Here is an 18,018-nt window from a genome sequence, read left to right on the forward strand (position 1 = left end):
ATTCCAAATCCTATTTTATCACATCAGTCAAACAAAATGAACTTTAATTAAACTATATAAATTATTTGAATCTCGTTTCCTTCAGTCTGGGAATTCATAATTACAGCAAGCAGGCAGGAGCCATTTTGTGATCACTGTTATTAAAGGAACAGTAACGTCAAAAAATAAGTGTTTTAAAGTAATGAAAATATAATACAGTGTTGCCCTGCACTGGTAAAACTGCTGTGTTTGCTTAAGAAATATTACTATTGTTTATATAAATAAGCTGCTGTGTAGCAATGGGGGCAGCCATTCAAAGGAGAAAGGGCTCAGGTTTCACAGCAGATAAGCTCTGTCTGTCTAATGGTGTTATCTGTTATCCATTAGTTAACTTGTGCCATATAGCCGTTTTTCAATTTCTGCCATTGCTCCACAGCAGCTTGTTTATATGAACTATAGGAGTGTTTCCGAAGCAAACAGATCAGTTTTACCAGTACAGGGCAACAGTACATGACATTTTCATTACTTTAAAACACTTACATTTTTTAGTGTTACTGTTCCTTTAAGGCAAGCCTTGTATCATCTCAGAATCTTGTTTGTGCACAAGAATGGGGGACCTGATGTCCATTCCCATGCCCTGGCTACACAATTAAATGGTGAAGAGAACAGGGGAATGTGGGAAGAGCAGTGACATCTAGGAAGTGCTGAATGGAAAGTGAAAGTAATGGTCTGCCCCGCCTCTATGCCTAAGGCATAGAGGAGGGGCAGACAATATTTGATTGACAGCTGAGATGTTTAAATGAGCTTACAACAGCTAGGAATGCTTTAATAAAAAAACAGAAATTGGATTTTATGTTTAATTGAAAAGGACTTTTATTATACAGCTTTTTGTGTCTGGGTGACAGGTCCACTTTAAATATGTTGCTGATCACAAACGTGTTTAGGATGGTCTTCATTATAATAAGCAAGAGTGGGTGTGGCCTAGCAGTACAGGGGCTTGACATGATGTGATTAGGGGCATGACCTAATAGGGCCATAAATGGAATTCTCAATAAATGGCTTGTTCAGGGATATATTATACAGTAGATTGTTAATATGGAAATATTGTGGCTTTATAAATATGTGCGAACGCCATCTACAAGTTTGAGGGTATACATTATAACACAGACGCCCAACTAGGCCTTTTCCAACCACAGGAACAATGACATCAGCCAACCGTTTCCCTATAATAAAGTGAGGGGCCTTCTTAGTTTAGTAATTTGGAACCATCGCTGGTTATTGGCACACAGGACCCGTGCAACTAAATGAATGGAATGTGCTCTGGAAATGTGATCATTTACAGTCAGCTGAAGGAGCCACACCTGCTGGACAAGGACACATTAAATGAATCCGCTGGCTGGAAAGCAGAATGTGATGGAAGTGCAGAGCCGCATGCTGAATGCCTTGTGTTTGGTGCCAAGCTATGAGATCAGGACTGCGCTGCCTGCCAATGCTGACAGATGCACGGACACATTCACAGTCTACTGTACCATCTCTTCTGCTCCCAGTCATACAAGCTTATCTGCCTTCCTGCTACCAGGTCATAGGATGAGGTTTGTGGGTGGATGGGATTACTTTTATTTGAGATAGATAGATAGATGATAGATAGATAGATAGATAGATAGATAGATAGATATATATCTATCATTTCTAACTAAACTATCTGAACATTGGTGCATGACCCCCAATTTTCTAAATGATGGTGGTATTTGTATAACATCTTACTTTCTATGTACATCCCTACATTCAGTGCTGGATAAGAGGGGTTTAAGCGCTTCTCTGGAGACAGGACATATTAAAACTTCTTCCAGTTTTCTCTTCACAATGTCTCCACTTACTTTTTCAGTTATTAGTTGAAGGCCGCAACTTTCTCCTCTCCTACTCAGAGATGCCAACCCCGACTGGAATTGATCCAGGCACATCTTGGCTCTACCTGTCCCACTCAGGGGACGCTTCCAATCTACTCCAATTCTACCCCTCTCCCACCCCCCTTCATATGCTATGGTTAAGTGTTTATCACGAAACGCGTAAGGCTATGGACACCATAAACTCTTCACTTTGAATGGATCTGCCTGGTGGAAGTTTGCCTTCATTGAGTGCCTGCTCCAAAGGTTTTTATTTTTGTTTCTCCCCCCCCCCCCCGATACCCCCATGCTTGGCTGTTTCAGAGGTTTTTATGGTGACTTTCTGTGTTTTTCAGTGGAGCAGATAAGTAAGGATGTGGGTGCAAATTAGTGTGGGTGATGGTCCTGTTAATTGGAGTGACCAGGCTAGAGGAGTTAAATTAGGGTGACTAAATAGCTGATATGTCTACCTGTTTGTATTAAGTATCATACAATATGATCACTGGAATGATATTAACTCCTTTGAGCCATATCACAACATGCTTTGGCTTGGGCCAAGATGACTTCAGACTCAAGAATCCTACATCCCAGCTCAAGCCCAGAAAATGCCACGCTTCTACAGGTCAGCCACTCCTTTTCCCTGACCTCCTTCCTCAGGTTGAGCCCTAGCATTAGACATGCTCATTGTTTCATTCACACTCCTTTAGGTGTTCCCCATACAAGCCTTTACATTGCTCACTAAACATCTGCTCACTGTGAGCCCTCTATCTCATGCCTGGGACATTGCGCATAACCCAGGGTATCCCTACCTTGAAAGAGCTCTTTGTGTGAGCACTGACTTGTTCTAGTCAGTTCTGGTACAGTATCATCACCTTGCACAATGTGACTCTACATGCAATGAATTGGCTACACTTGTGGTCACTACTCAATGACGTCACTGCAGCCATTTTAGTACATCCATCCGAGGCTTTCTCTGCAGCAGTGCCAGCTAACATTAAAATCTAATCTGAAGTACTCGGCTTCTAAATCCATTCGTTTGCAAGCTTATATCTCAGACAGCAAGATCTCAAATCTTCTTACAGAGGATATACAGCTTATTGATAAACTACGTTCAAGATCAAAATTAAATCTAAAGCCTTCAAGACCTCTTCAAAGCACAAAGCTAACTCTTAGATCCAGCTCCCTGCCAAATTTAAGTTTCACAATACAGGAGACAAAATTCAAGCTCACGAACTTCAGATAAAGGACCTGATATCCAGAATGCTTGGGACCTGGGGCTTTCCGGATAATGGATCTTCATAACTTAAGTCTAGTAGAAAATCATCAAAACATTAAATAAACCCAAGGGGCTGGTTCTGCTTTCAACAAAGATTCATTATGTCTTAGTTTGGATCAAGTACAAGGTACTGTTTTATTATCACAGAGGAAATCATTTTTCAAAATTTGGATTATTTGAATAAAATGGAGTCTATGGGAGACGGCCTTTCTGTAATTCAGAGCTTTCTGGATATTGGGTTTTTTGGGATAATGGATCCCATACCTGTACTATAGAACAGTCTATAAGGATGCTGAAGGGAAGTCCCAAAGCCTGTAAACATCAGTAAATATGGCAGAATCTCAGCCACAACCCAAAGTTGATCCAACACAAGGATGAGAGCCTCTTTTTGGCTTCAAACTGCCATACAAACAACATTAGATAAAGCAGTCAAGAAGTCTGGTACTTATTTGAAAAAATAATAATTTTCCCATCTTCAGATAATGAAGCCTTGGGTACTCTGTATACTTACATGAAAAATCAGATGATATTTCAGGGGCTGAATCAAGCTCACACCAAACTTTCATTTGGTGACACAACCAAAGAACCAAATTCCATTACACATGCCCTTCTTCCACCCACTAAACAAATTCAAAAATGATGCCTGGTTAAAATTAGAAGATCAAGTTACATGAGCTAAACTCGATATACGTCCCAGATGGATATAAAGGTTGCATTTCTGCATAAATTCCCATTCCCAGCACTTCCTGACATTTGCACTATATAAAGCAAGACCATGACCCTGCCATTTGGCCTAACAGCACCCAAAAAGGTCTTCAGTGCCTTGCTCATAACACTAAGGGGCAGATTTATCAAGGGTCAAATTTCAAGGGTTAATAAACCCTCGAAGTAAAATCATTCGAATATCGAATTTGAAGTATTTTAGCGCAAATACTTCAATCGAATAAAAATCATTCGAACGAACGATAAAATCCTTCGAAACTAAGTATGTAGTCGAAGTATTTTTTATAGAGACAGTATTTCGACTATTGAATAGTCAAACAATTTTTAGTTCGAATCGTTCGCATCGAAGGTCGTAGTAGCCTATTCGATGGTCGAAGTACCCAAAAAAATACTTCGAAATTCAAAGTTTTTTTCATTCGAATCCTTCACTCGAGCTTACTAAATGTGCCCCTAAGGGTCTATTTATCATGCGGTGTAAAAAGTGGAGTGAAACATTACCACTGATGTTGCTCATAGCAACCAATGATATCTTTGCGTTTGTTTTCTAACTGTTGAAATCTAGTTGCGGATTGGTTGCTCTGGGCCACATCACCGGTAATGCTTCACTCCACTGTTTACACAGCATGATACTTAGGCCCCTAAGATCCCAGAGAGTTCATTTGTCGGCGTACCATATCTAGCCACACAGATTCTTACAGAACATCCAGCAGCATGTCTGGCCTATGAACAGAAAGGGAGTACTAGCTTCAATTTAGAGTCTAGAATGTTCAGACAGAGGCTTTATTTTTTTTTTATATGTGCTCACAAAAAGGAATACAACTTAATACAAAACTGACTGCACAACAAGCCCTCAGTCTTAGGTGCCAAGTATAGGGGCGGTATACTTTGCCATTTTTTTAATGGGAGTTCATCAAACAATAGGACAGGAACTGTCTCATTCCATCAAACTATCTCCAACCATAAGGAACAACCTCTGCTCTACACTTAATGCAAAGAAGAAGCCATGACTGGCCAATACAGAACATAACCATGGATTCAAGTCTCACAGGATGGGGTCAACCTGATTTCCACACATCTATTAAGGAAGGCATCACCTTTGGAAACCACATTATACATCAACTCCTTAGGGCTCAGTGTATTGTACCACACCCTGATATATTGAAAATAGTCTACTTGCAGGGGAGCAAGCCCAATTTAGTCAGCCAATGGGACAACAGTAGCATACTAGAACCTGAACTGCTGGAGAGGACAAAAAGCTGCTCTGCCCTCCTGCAAACCAGGTCTATCTTGACCCTAAAGTCAACCATAGTTCAAGAAATATAAATTAAGCGGCAATATCCATGCTTCAACCCATAGCTTCCTAGGTTCTTCTCAAAGATCAGAGACCCCAACATTAAATGTAAAGATACTCTGTGATTTTCCCAAAGGTCCCAGACATTGTCTCAGTGTAGGCACACGTGCTCTCCTTAGCAGGGCCAATCAGAACTAGACATCCACAGGCCCAAGGGCAAAAATTGCAAGTGTGCCTACTAAGTACCAGACTGATAACCCCACCTAGTGGAGACTCATGACTGACATGGGGTGACTCAAGGAGGGGCTGTGAATCCCAGAGAAATAGGCACTAGTTAGAGCTCTCCTTATTGCTTTTGGGACTTGTACTGCAGTGAGTAGGAAAAGTGTAAACCTCCGTAACACTTCATAAATAAGGCAAAAGTAGCATGTTACATTAGTTTTTCAGCCTGCAGTACTTGATTTATTGTTAAAGTTCATTTTCCAGCTCCCACCAAGAGCGGATTCCTCCTGAAATAAATCCTTAGTTTGAGCACTACTACTACCAACCTGCTTTTTTACAACTAGGACCTCATGTGCGTGAGGGATTAGGCATGCACCCTGTACATCATTTTTGGATTTGACTAATGTAACTTTAAGTTTCCTTTTGGCCATGTATGTTCTTTTGTCCCAGGTGCACAGTTCTTTAAAAATGTGTGTTCAAATAGGTGTGCAGGTCAGGATAAGCGTTAAATATTTTTTACAGCCACAAAACCCACAATTTATTGTGTGAAGGGGATTTTGTATGCAGGCTCATAAGAACATGACAAAGAGGAAACATTGGATTTAGCCAGATAGCACACAAAGATACTGAACTGAATCTGTAGGTAAAACAATGGCAGATAGGTCCACCGTAGGACTGCATTCAAGTAACCAACATGCTGATGTTGCCACTAAATAAAAGAATCACCAAACCATAGAACTCATCACCCCCCCCCCCACCACCTCCACCAAAGGCACATTCATAAATAAATTTCCCCCTGTTACTCGTGATAACTTGAAAAAGTAGCATCAGTTGGTCACAAACGTCTCACTTCCATTTTCACTGTAAGAGTTATTTCCTCTTTTTGAAAGCAAGAGGAGAAATATGGAATCCCAGAGCCGATGGAAAGCGACATTAACAAGTGAAGTTGCTGTATGACAGTGACTGGCTTCCTCTCCCCTTACACACCTGTGACAGAAGTGAAACCAGCTCGGCCTGGCAGCCATTCACACGTTGGTTACAGGAAAGGCAGTGCCACGGAGCAAAGGTTTCAGTGCTGTGAAATAATCAAGATGATTGCTTTAGTGCCAATTCCCTTTATCAGCTTCAGTTTGTTATATGTACAGGGCACTCACCAAGAACACTATGCAATTGGGTATGGCCCTAGTCTGCAATATGTGAATTCTTTACCTATTCTATCAGCACCGGCTCCCTCAGTGTCTCTATCACATGATCAGCAGCAAGGTTGGTTACCATATCAGAAAAATAAAATATGTGAAATAAATCAAGGGTATGTATAAACACAGATCCATAACCACTGTGCCTGTTCATGTCATGAGAGACTGCCTTTATGCGTTGGGTTTCTAGTTGGGCGGTGATCAGCACCCACTGTTATCACAGCCATCACTCTGGTGAAGACTTATCGCACTGATGCCTTCCTTATGGAGACATGAGCCTATAGGAACTCAGATTTAAAATAGGCCCTGGCATTTCAGAAGCCCAAACAACCCTCTCTAGAGGCCCAATAATGAATGCCTATCCATGGCATGTTACAGCAGCCTCTCCAGGCCGGGCATGAGGGCAAACACTGCAAGCCTAAACATGGTGGTGGCTCTGGGAAAAATGGCGTGGGAAACTACAGAATAGAGGCAAGGTTTAGAAAAAGCAGTCATTGGCCTAATTATGGAGATTGGGTGAAGGAAGCCTTGTGTCACTGCATGGTGCACTCGCTATGTTGAAAGCCACCTTGAAGCAGTAATCCCAGCTCTAGAATTGGGAAAGCATACACAAATAAAAATTCTCATTGAAGAGACTCAGCACTAGATACTCTTCTAAGAGAGTTCTTGAGTTATAGTTCAGCATCAACTTGAGGCCTTGCTTGACAGTATGTAGTGTAATGAAGGATTCATGAATTCAGCTGGTAAGTATAGGTTCAGCTTGATTACTCTGTGCATAACAGTAACTGCCCAGCACCCTCCATATGGTGGAAACACAAGTTACAGAGATGAGACTTAACCAAAGCATCTACAGTTGCACATTTTCCCTCAGTAAATGGGGATAATTGTGCACATAACATGAAAGCCCTTTGTATCTGTAAAAGTCTGTACAGGCCAAAGGTTTTATAAAATCATGAGACCATTATGATCTCAATATTTGTTTTTTCACCATATTAGATTGTATATTTAACAAGGGAAAGCTTCCAATGAGTTGTCACATGTGCTTTTCCTCCCACAGTCTAACAAACTACAGGCAGGATCATCAGTTCCTAATGAAACGGTCTTCACTGTGTCAGTGATAAGGAACTTGGATTGTAAACTCCACTGGGGCAGGGATTAAGCTCTTGTCTATACATTGAAAGATCCGCTCCTTGGGGAAGTCAGCTAACAAGTAGATCTTTTCCTGAGATGCCCACCTTGAGGTGGAAGATAGGCTGATACCGGATCTACCAAGGCCATTGGTGCAAGGACCACATCATATCACTATTTTTAAACCTGGCCCAATCAATATATGGCGGATATGCGGACAGATTTTTGTTGGGTAGGCCCATGGTGGGAGCCACGATAACCTGCCGACTCATTCTGCCCATGTTTGGCCACTTTTAATCTGTGTAAAGTGCTGTGTAACATGTGCTAAATAAACCAAGAATAATAACATGGCTTACCTTGGCCAAAGGAGCATCAGATATCATCAGACCAATGCATTTTCTTTCCACTAGATGGCGTGACTTTACTCAGGCCTAGGAAGAATGCTTCAGCAGAAGCAAGTGGCATGAAAGCCCATGTAAAATGAATTTATTTGGAGGAATGTTCTGTAATATACAGTAATTTATGGTTCTTGATAAAGGAAAATAGATGTATAGTTCATGCTGTTTAGAAACAGGATATATTTTATATTTTAAGGGGTAATTTACTATAAATCACCTTTTAGTATGTAGACAGGAGTACAGACAATTTGCTGTTCGCAATTAACTCGGAAATAAATTCACTTTGTTTTGCAGCTTTCAGGCTTGAAATATAAACTTGCCACAAAATGGTCCTAGCAACGTAGGCAACAGTTTGGACCTTTGTTAGGAAAGTACAGCTTTACAGCTAGGGTTGCCACCGTTTCTGGAAAAAAAATACCGGCCTTCCTATACATTTAACTTTTTTTGAGTTGGGTTTGGATCATCCATCATTTTTACTGGCCAGGCTGGTAAAATAACGGCCAGGTGGCAACCCTATTTACAGGGGTAAGGATTGCTATGTGCCATAATATGCAGAGTCAACAAGAAAATTCATTTAAAAACACTTTCCAGATAAGTATGTAAGTATGGCTGCTCCCAGTTTTATTCATAACATTGGGAGCAGGCATTAGGGTTGCCACCTTATCTGTAAAAAAAAAAAAAAATACCGGCCATCCTATATTTTTATGGTTTTTCCCTATTAAGAACTGTCATGAATAGGGTTGCCACCTGACCGGTAAAAATGTTGCATGATTGCAATGTTAAGTATAGGGTAAAACCATAAAAACATAGGAAGGCCAGTATTTTTTTCTAGAAAAGGTGGCAACCTTAGTCACAAAGCAACTGTAAAATACTTGCCAGGTGGCAACCCTAGCTCACATACTGGTTCCTCTTTCGAGGTGGGACCTCAGCCTTTTGTTTCCTAACATTATGCAATTGTAACTGTGCACCTATTCTGGTGAAATATTTGTCTGTATATGTAACAGTTATGTTTTGTACGTGTATGCCTTTAGGCCAAGGGCAGACAGGGTGTTGGCTCTGCTCAGATAAGCCTGCGTATTTTTTTGCAGGCTGAGAGAAGTAGATCCACTCTGTGCCCCATATCAATTGAGATAGGGAACGGAATTGATTTGCTTTTCTCAGCCTGAAAAAAATAAGCAGGCTAAGCTGAGCCAACACTGTCTTTGGCCTTTCTCTGCAGGCGATGTTGGAGACGATGGAACTATATAAATAGATAGGATTTATACTCAATGTAAATCCCTTTTCCCTCAGTCCCAAAGGCAGCACTTACTTATAATAGTTAGAAAGCAGTGATAAGGGAGGGACTATGAAAAAGAGGCATTGAGGAGACACTGAGCAAAGGCTTGTTGTTTCTCTAGAAACAGAACCTATAATGTTTTACAAATGTGTAAAATCTTGACCACAATGCAGCTCTGCAAATCTGCTCCACAGAGACCCCTGTCTGCTCTGCCCATGATGTTGCCACTGCCCTTGTACAGTTCACTTTTAGCTCTCCCGGTACAGCTTTACCAGCACTAGCTTATGCCTCAGATATCGCCATCTTGATCCAGCGGGCTATGGTCGTTTTTTTTCTTTTTTCTGACCACAAAAGTAAATAAACACTGGATCTGAAATAGAAAAGAATTTAACCCCATTCAGATGAATCGGAAGACGACGTTTCACATCCAAGAGATGAAACTCTTTTTCTCTATCATTCTTTGGTTTTGGATAGAAAGGAGGCAATGAAACTTCAAAATCTCTGTGAAACTCAGAATTCACCTTTAGAGAAAAAGACGGATTAGGTCTAATGTTGAGTTCATTGGGAAGTACTTGAAAATATGGTTTCTTACATGACCGTATTTGTAACTCAACATTTTCTTCTGGCTGAAGTGATAGCGGTTAGAAAAGCCGTTTTCATGGATAGAAAAGGAGGCTGATGATATGGAGGTTGACACAAAGCATTCAAGACTATACTAAGGTCCCATTTTGGCACACAGTTTAGGCTTAAAGGGAAAACAAGTTTATTTTCAAAACATATCAGTTAATAGTGCTGCTCCAGCAGAATTCTACTGCACTAAAATCCGTTTTTCAAAAGAGCAAACTGATTTTTTTTAACATTTAATTTGAAATCTGACATGGAGCTAGACATAGTTAGTTTCCCAGGTGCCCCCAATCATATGAGTTGTGCTCTGATAAACTTCAGTCACTCACCCAACTCCCTTTCCCCCCCAGCAGCCCATCAGCAGAACAAGGGAAAGTAACCAGATAACAGCTCCCTGGCAGATCTAAGAACAACACTCAATAGCAAAAATCCATGTCCCACTGCAACTTCAGTTACATTGAGTAGGAGAAACAACAGCCTGTCAGAAAGCAGTTCCATAGTGCAGCAGTGGCCAGACAAAAAAGATTGAGATGGCTGCCTACACACCAATATTACAACTAAAACAATACACTTGTTGGGTTAGGATTGACATTTTACACGGTAGAGTGAATTATTTCCAGTGTAAACAGTGTAATTCAGAAATAAAAACTTCAGCATAAAAACAATGACAGAATCCCTTTAAGATTGGGGATAGCCTTGATGAATCTCCTTATGAGGAAATCATCCACCAAAGCTTCATACCTAAAGAAACCCCAAAGCAGGCACTTGGGTGCCAGATGCTTAGTAAAGCCCTCTTGTAGAAAATCTAGAATGACAGGGATAGAAGCTTATTCCAGAACAATATTCTTTAATTTACACCAATGCCTGAATTTCGACCAAATTCTCTGATATATGATTTGTTACTCTTTTCCTGCTATGCAGAAGAGTGTCAATCACACCCGAGGATACCTCTAAGACAGACATTACATCCATCTCAGTTTCCAAGCATAGTTGAAGGACACCCGGATGAAGTACCGGCCCCCGCACAAGAAGCTGCCAAGGGGGGCCTTGGATGGTTGAACAAGGTGTGAGAACCATGATCTGCGCAGTTATCAGAAAGAAGCACTTCCAGCCCCATAGTAAACCCATTCAACAAACAGGACAGATCCCTCCCCAGGAAGCACAATCCGAAGAGTGGCTCCTGCAGCCAAGCTATCTTAGTAGCCAAAATAACAAAAGTAATAATGTTAACAACCCACAGGTAGGAAAAACACAGACGTAGGGGAGAAGAGTTGCGGGTTATATTGGGGTGGGTTGTTTTTTTATTGGACAATGTGTTTTTTTTTCATACCTACAGGGAGGAGGCAATCTCATAAGCAAGTGCTTCTTGTAGGGATGTGAGGGGGGAAAAGGGTATATATTAAAAATCTCATTTATAGACGTCTGAGATAAAGAGCAGCTTATTGTACAGGACGAGAGAAAATACCGCTCAAGACTCCACCCTTTCCAAAAATGGCTACTCTCGCCAAACCCTGTGCCGCTATTCATCCATATTCAGTAACTCACTCCACAAGGATCCCTGCCAATACAAAGGCAAGGAGGGCACTCCGATGAAGAACTGGCACTTTATTCAACAAGCCTTCCTTGCTTCCTTTTGTCATTATACAGAGGCTTTCTCAGCGATTGCTTTGTTTTTATTCTGCTTGGACAAACCAGGAAGTAGAATATTTCAGATTCTCCAAGGAGTGTAAGCCTGCTTAGCACATATTTTATGTACTTTGCACTAATGAAGCCTTTAGTGTTGCTTTAAGTAGCTCCTAACCAGAGCAAGGTACACAAGATAAGCTAGCCACATCAGACACGTCCATGCTGGGTAATCTAGTTGCCGATGTGATCCTCGCCAAAGTAGCTGAGTAAGCGATAACAGCCCCTGTGCACATTTCTGATCACTGTGAAATGAATATGACCAGGGGATAAACCTACTTAAATATAGGGGAACAAAAAATAGATCTTTGTAGGAAAATCCAATTTGCGGTCTAATAATCTGCAGTTATGAGAAGCCTGCATTCACCCCATTCAGCGAAACTGTTCTATAATGAAAGTCAAGGTACATATTTATCAAACAATAGTGACAAGATTCCACAGATATATTCCGCACACCTTCACCTCTGATAAATATACCCAAGTGTCTGAGGGTGTGCTTTGTAATTTAAAGAATGTAAGACGACAACAGTTGTTCCACTAATAGAATATATTTTTTTTCAGGAAAGACAAAAAAAATAATAATAATTCCAACACAATGTCCAACATCTTCCCACCCATATTCTCATCGTATATTGCACCTAAGCCGGGTCACAAGAAGACCCTATTTCTTACATGTTTCCAGTTCTCCTAGGTTATAACAAAAAAAAAAAAAAAAAAGTGGATTAGCCTTTACAATAGAGATACAACTCCTGAGGTGCTGACTTCTCCCAACCCTGGGGGGCTGGCAACACAATGCAATTTAATCTCTTCTTGCAACAAAATGGCAGAAGCTTAAATGCCTCTGTGGGCTTGGATACCCACTCATTGGAATGGGCTATGTGTTTCTGCCATTTACTAGAATGAACCTTCAGGGGAACATTTTTTATCTACAGATATTCATAAAAATAAACCCACTTTATTGTACCCCTCCCGTGAAATGAAAGACCAACAGCTCATTGCCCTGAAGCGTTTTGCAGCCATTTCTGGCATGTAAAGTGTTAAAGGGACAGAATACACCTAAAAAAAAAAACTTTTTGCTACAAATGAGCACAACAAACAGGACCTGTGTTGAATATCGGTTCTCTTTAATTAAAATATTTGCTTGCCATGACAAAAAATGAAATTAGTGTTTTTACTGAACTTCCCCCCTCCCTTTATAAACTTGTTCAGAGCTCCTTATCTCCCATTGAACAAACTCTTCCCTTCCTTAGGGTTGGGGCAGACGGGGAGATGTCGTCGCCTGGCGACTAATCGCCTCTTCTGCGGGGCAACAATCTCCCCGAACTGCCTTCCGTCTGCTTGAATGAAGAATCGCCTGCGCTAATGCACTCACGGCGCTTCGATTTCCAGGAAACTTTGATTTGCAGGAAACTTCGGGCGACTTTGGAAATCGAAGGGCTGCCAGTGCATTAGCGCAGTCGATTCTTCATTCAAGCAGACGGAAGGCAGTTCCGGGAGATTGTTGCACAAGGAAACTTCTGGCGGCTTCGGAAAACGAAGCACCGCGTGTGCCTTCCCCCAGGCGATTTTCAATTTAGCCGGAGGAGAGCAGTTCGGGGAGATTGTCGCTCAGAAGAAGAGGAGATTTCTTGCTGGGGCGACTAATTTCCCCGAATCTGCTCGTGTGGCCTGACGCTAATTATTATAGTCTCCTCTGCTCAGCAGAAACAGGAAGTGCTAAAGTGCAACTGGTTTCATTTTCAAATTTAGTGTAAAAAAAATTGCAAAAATCAGATATTTCTTAATTACAGCAATAGGCAAAAAGTACTTTCAGCTCAAGCCCTATTATTGAGCTCACGTTAAAAAGGGGTGCATACTGTCCCTTTAATTAGAGGTGGGAGTGAAGCAGGATAATATGGTATTATCTCTATACACATTTTTAGAATAAATACACAATTTTGTCTCAAACAGTAAAAAGGGAGAGAGTTAGGAAGACTGTTGAACTCCTGCACCATGGGCAGTGATGAACCACTGACTCGTGCCTTATGTACGCCAATTCCTTTCAGCCATGAACAGTACAAATCTCTCCATCACCTGCTCAAGACCTAAGGGTGGGGACATATTTTTCGTTCCTTCTAAACAGAGTGGTAATGTAAGCAGGAAATCAAAGAGTGGGCTAAAAAGCACCATGCTAAGCATAGGATCTTCTGAAAGCAACGCACACAGTCCTAATGACAGTGCAAGGCACATGAATTTAGAGCAATGTATGCCGAAATCCTGCAATAATCAATTCTTAGGGCTATGTATGGTATAAGCAAGTTACGCACAAAACGATATTCCCTGAGAACAAATCGGGAAGCAAATATACTAAAGCAGTTGGTATTTGTATCATATTTAAGGGTAGGCACGCTCAAGTGCAAAATTTAGTTTGATGGTGGTACTGTTGCCAAATAACAAAACAGAGAACAGCGCGAGAGGCTCTGGAACACAAATAGTTGTAACTAGGGTCATTGATTTCAAACTTTAGAGTGAAAAGAAAACAGCAGGATCAATGTCATCGAGCCAGTGATCTTCAACATGTCCATCCTGTTTCCAGCATTGTTGGTAAGTGCAGCAGAAGACGGGGTACAATATATGGTTTATTATGCCCTTAAAGGAAAAAGAAAGCCTCAAATAAAACGTAATATTTCCAGAGAGCCCGTCCTCCCCTCACCCGAACTGCACCAGTTTGCCCCTCCAAATCTGCTTTTTTACAATATTTACCTGTTTAGTAGCGTGTGGGGTTCAAGGGCACCTTATGCTGCTGACTTTTCCCATGAAAGGTGCCCCTCAACATTGCTACGTTACTCTGCATTTTAGCAGCAGGTAAAGAAAATAATGCAGATTTGGGAGAGGAAGGCTCTCTGGAAATACAACCTTTTGTGTGTGCTTTAGTGCTCCTTTAAGTTATCATTGTTTTCTGGTGGCAGCTGGTTTGGTGTGTCCCCAAGAACAAGCAATGACTGCAAACGTCTTTCTAAAAAGACTGCACAGACCAGTAATCGAGGATACCAGACCTATAGTTACACTGGCTTTAAGACGCCAAACATTATTTCCCATGATCCCTTTCACTGTTAGAGGGAGAAGTAATGAATTACTGGCAAAAAATGGTCCTGAACCATAAAACACTCTGACCTTGCAAATTCTGTGAGGTCCATCTTCTTCTTCTAACTGCAGGGCACAACACAGAACACATTACTCAGCATACATATCTCATGAAGCAAACAATCTAATTGTTGCAGTCTCGCCATTTTTCTGACCATATTAATGTACAGTCTGTGTTCAGACTATATAAATAGTTATGACATAGTCACAACACCTACATAGAGCATTCAAGTCTCTATTCTAATATTAGCCCAAGTTTGGTTTGGCCTGTTCTAATACAAGCCCACATTCGTGTTGGCCTGACAGAACATAAGAGAGAGAGATGCTTCGCTCTATCATACAAACAACCAAACTTTTATCAGGCATATCCTACTGGACTGAATAAATTCAAAATTGGGGGGGGGGGGCATAAAACTGCAGGTAAAAAGGTTAAAAGAACATAAATAAGAAGCAAGATTCACCACTGTGGGAAAACAGTGCAGCAAATAGTGCACAGAACAGAACCTCTCTGCAACCAAGCTACATAGCCAACGATTCATAGAACTTCTGTTATTAACAGTAACTGGAAGTCCATCCATGAGGGATAAAGGAAATGGGACGACAATTCATTGCTACAGATGGTTGGTTGGCTATTTTTTCTTTTTTTTTTCAGTTGGGAGTCAGTCTGTCTCATCTTCCCTATCAGAACTCATCGTCAGAACTCAGAAGCAAAGTCTTCTCTGTGTCCCGAGCCCCTGATACACTCTGTGATCGAGAGATGATCTGTCCATTGCGCCAGCTCGTGCCTTGTTCTAGAGTGGATTGCTGGGTGTACTGCTGGTATGCTGGAGAGAAGTTGTGGATGGCATCTTGGACAATGTCATGGGGATTCATGGTCTCTTTCAAGCTGCTTGAGATGCTCTTCATTGGGGCACAGCGGCCTGTGCAAAAATACAGGAGGTTTACATACAAATTCTTGTTTATGTATACTGGTGTCTACAACAGGTGTTGTACAGAATTTTCTCACTTATAAAAGACTGCCCAAATTATATATTCAAGTCTCTGAAGCAAGAACATAGCATATATAATATATATACATGATATAGAGCCTGTTCATTTCCTAGCATTACTGCTCGTTTATATCAAAACAACACATTTAAATGGATTGTTCGCCTTAAAATTAACTTTTAGGATGTTCTAGAATGTCTTATTCTTCAATTTTTATTTTGTAGTTTTTTTTTTATTATTTGTCTTTTTCTCCTGCCTCTTTAAAAGAGGTTGTTTACCTCTAAATTTATTTTAAGCATGGTGTAGACTGTAGAGAGCAATATTCTGAGCTAATTTGCAATCGGTTTTAATTTATTTGTAGTTTTTTTTTAGTAATTTAGCTTTTAGCAGCTCTCCAGTTTGCAATTTCAGCAATATGGTTGCTAGGGTCTAAAAGTAACCTAGCAACCATGCATTGATTTAAACAAGAGACTGGAATATGAATAGGAGGGCCTGTGTGACCCCCATTTGAAAACTGGAAAGAGTCCGAAGAAGGCAAATTATTAAAAAAAGAAAAACTGAAAATTAAATGAAGACCAACTGAACTGAACATTTCTATAACAAACTAAAATTTAACTTAAAGGCAAATCACCCCTTTAAGCTGTCAGATGGGGCCACTGACCACAAAAACTACTTATCTTTCTATTCAGGCCTTCACCTATTCCCATTCCAGTCTCTCATTCAAATCACTTGCCTGGTTTCTAGAGTAAACTGGACCCTACCAACCAGATAGCTGCTAATATTCCAAACTGGTGAGATGAAGAACATAAAACTAAATAATTCAAAACCCATTGAATAAAAATAATGAAAACTGATTGCAAATAGTCTTTGAATATGAATGTCTACTCTACATCATACTAAAAACCTACATTTAAAGGGGAATCACCCCTTTAACTAAAGCAAGGCTCAGTTTTACCAATCTCTGTAGGTATCACCCGAAAGGACACATTACATATATACACATACACATTTGTTTTATAAACGAATAGCTGGTCAGTGTAATGTCCCACTAAAAGGGGAAACAATAAAAGCTTCTCATAATACTTTATTGATGTACATTTTAAACCCAAGAAAATCATTTCCAGCATTAGGAAGAGAGTGACTATGGTGTAAAGCTCTTTCCTATCGGACACACAGCCGATCAGGGATATAGGGACGGATCTATTTGAAGCAGAGATACTGAAAATAGTAGGAGGCTGCGATGTTATTTGCAGCATCTTGAACTCTCGTGATTTTGCGGTCATGGAAAATGTAGTCCGTGCCGTTTCTATTTTTACTTTTACGTGGGAACGTTTAAACAATACAAATACTGTCAAGTCTGCAGGCCAAATATGCAACCAAAATCCAAACACGCCCTGCCAGCGTCACAGTCTGGAACCTTCCTGATACTGCTGAACTCCCTCTCCTAGAACCAACCAATAGCCTTTAGCTAGGAGTTGCAATTTATATCAACTGAAGGCCTGCAGGCTGTCCATACTTATATGTGAAAGGGGAATCTCGGTGTTTGTTTAAAAGAGGAATAAAGCCTAAAATGCATATGGCTATAAATGCTGTATTCTTTATACTAAACGTTAGGTACCAGCCTAGAAGTACAGCAGTACAATGATCCAAGCCTTTTATGTTTACAGGAGCTCACCATCTTGGATCTTGTTAGGTCATCTTTTGTTTGTCAGTGGCAGTAATCCTAGCAATGATTATCATTTGGAGTCATACATAGTTTTGGTTGTGGCATATTAAACATTTCTAAAATATAGCATTACTGCAACAACACAAGGGGGTTTTGTAGGTAAAATCCCTGCTTGTGTGTGTTCTTGTGCATAAAATGGCGGCACAGTGACTTACCTACCAGCATACAGTAAAAGAAAGCAGAGTAGCTTGTGCAGCTGCAGATAACATTAGCTGAAAAGCATAAGCAGAGACAGAGCAATACCTACCATATTGGCCATAGGTTGGAACAGCTTCGGAAGCAGAACCAGGGCAAAAGCAAGAAAAGGGGGGGAAAAAGAAAGAAAGGACAGGTAAAGAAACAGAAAGATTACACAGTGGCATGTAACAGGGATAATTTCTCGCTCATCATCTGAGGATCACAAGCTGAGCAGTCATGCATGGAAACAAAATTCACATGATCCCCCCCCCACCCATGAGATGCCTTCCTTGTCATGAGTCAGCACCGGGCCATCCCTATCAGCA

The 18,018-nt window shown here is 40.8% G+C and overlaps 1 protein-coding gene across 7 annotated transcripts in view; it reads right to left on the reverse strand.

The window, feature by feature from the left end:
• Nucleotides 1-12,211: 12,211 nt before the first annotated feature.
• tmem184b.L (transmembrane protein 184B L homeolog) overlaps nt 12,212-18,018 on the reverse strand; it is a 51,170-nt gene continuing 45,363 nt past the window's right edge. For 4 of the 7 annotated variants that reach the window (XM_018256602.2, XM_018256601.2, XM_018256604.2 and 1 more), the window contains 2 exons: nt 17,763-17,786; nt 12,212-15,722 (listed from right to left, as the gene is read on the reverse strand). In XM_018256602.2, coding sequence (XP_018112091.1) covers nt 15,484-15,722; nt 17,763-17,786 — 263 coding nt within the window. In that variant the 3' untranslated portion in view covers nt 12,212-15,483. The remainder of the gene's footprint in view (nt 15,723-17,762; nt 17,787-18,018) is intronic. The other 3 variants (XR_005966768.1, XM_041589229.1, NM_001091114.1) reach the window with 3 other exon arrangements.

This window comes from Xenopus laevis, chromosome 4L (assembly GCF_017654675.1).
Source record: "Xenopus laevis strain J_2021 chromosome 4L, Xenopus_laevis_v10.1, whole genome shotgun sequence".
Classification (NCBI taxonomy): Eukaryota; Metazoa; Chordata; class Amphibia; order Anura; family Pipidae; genus Xenopus; species Xenopus laevis.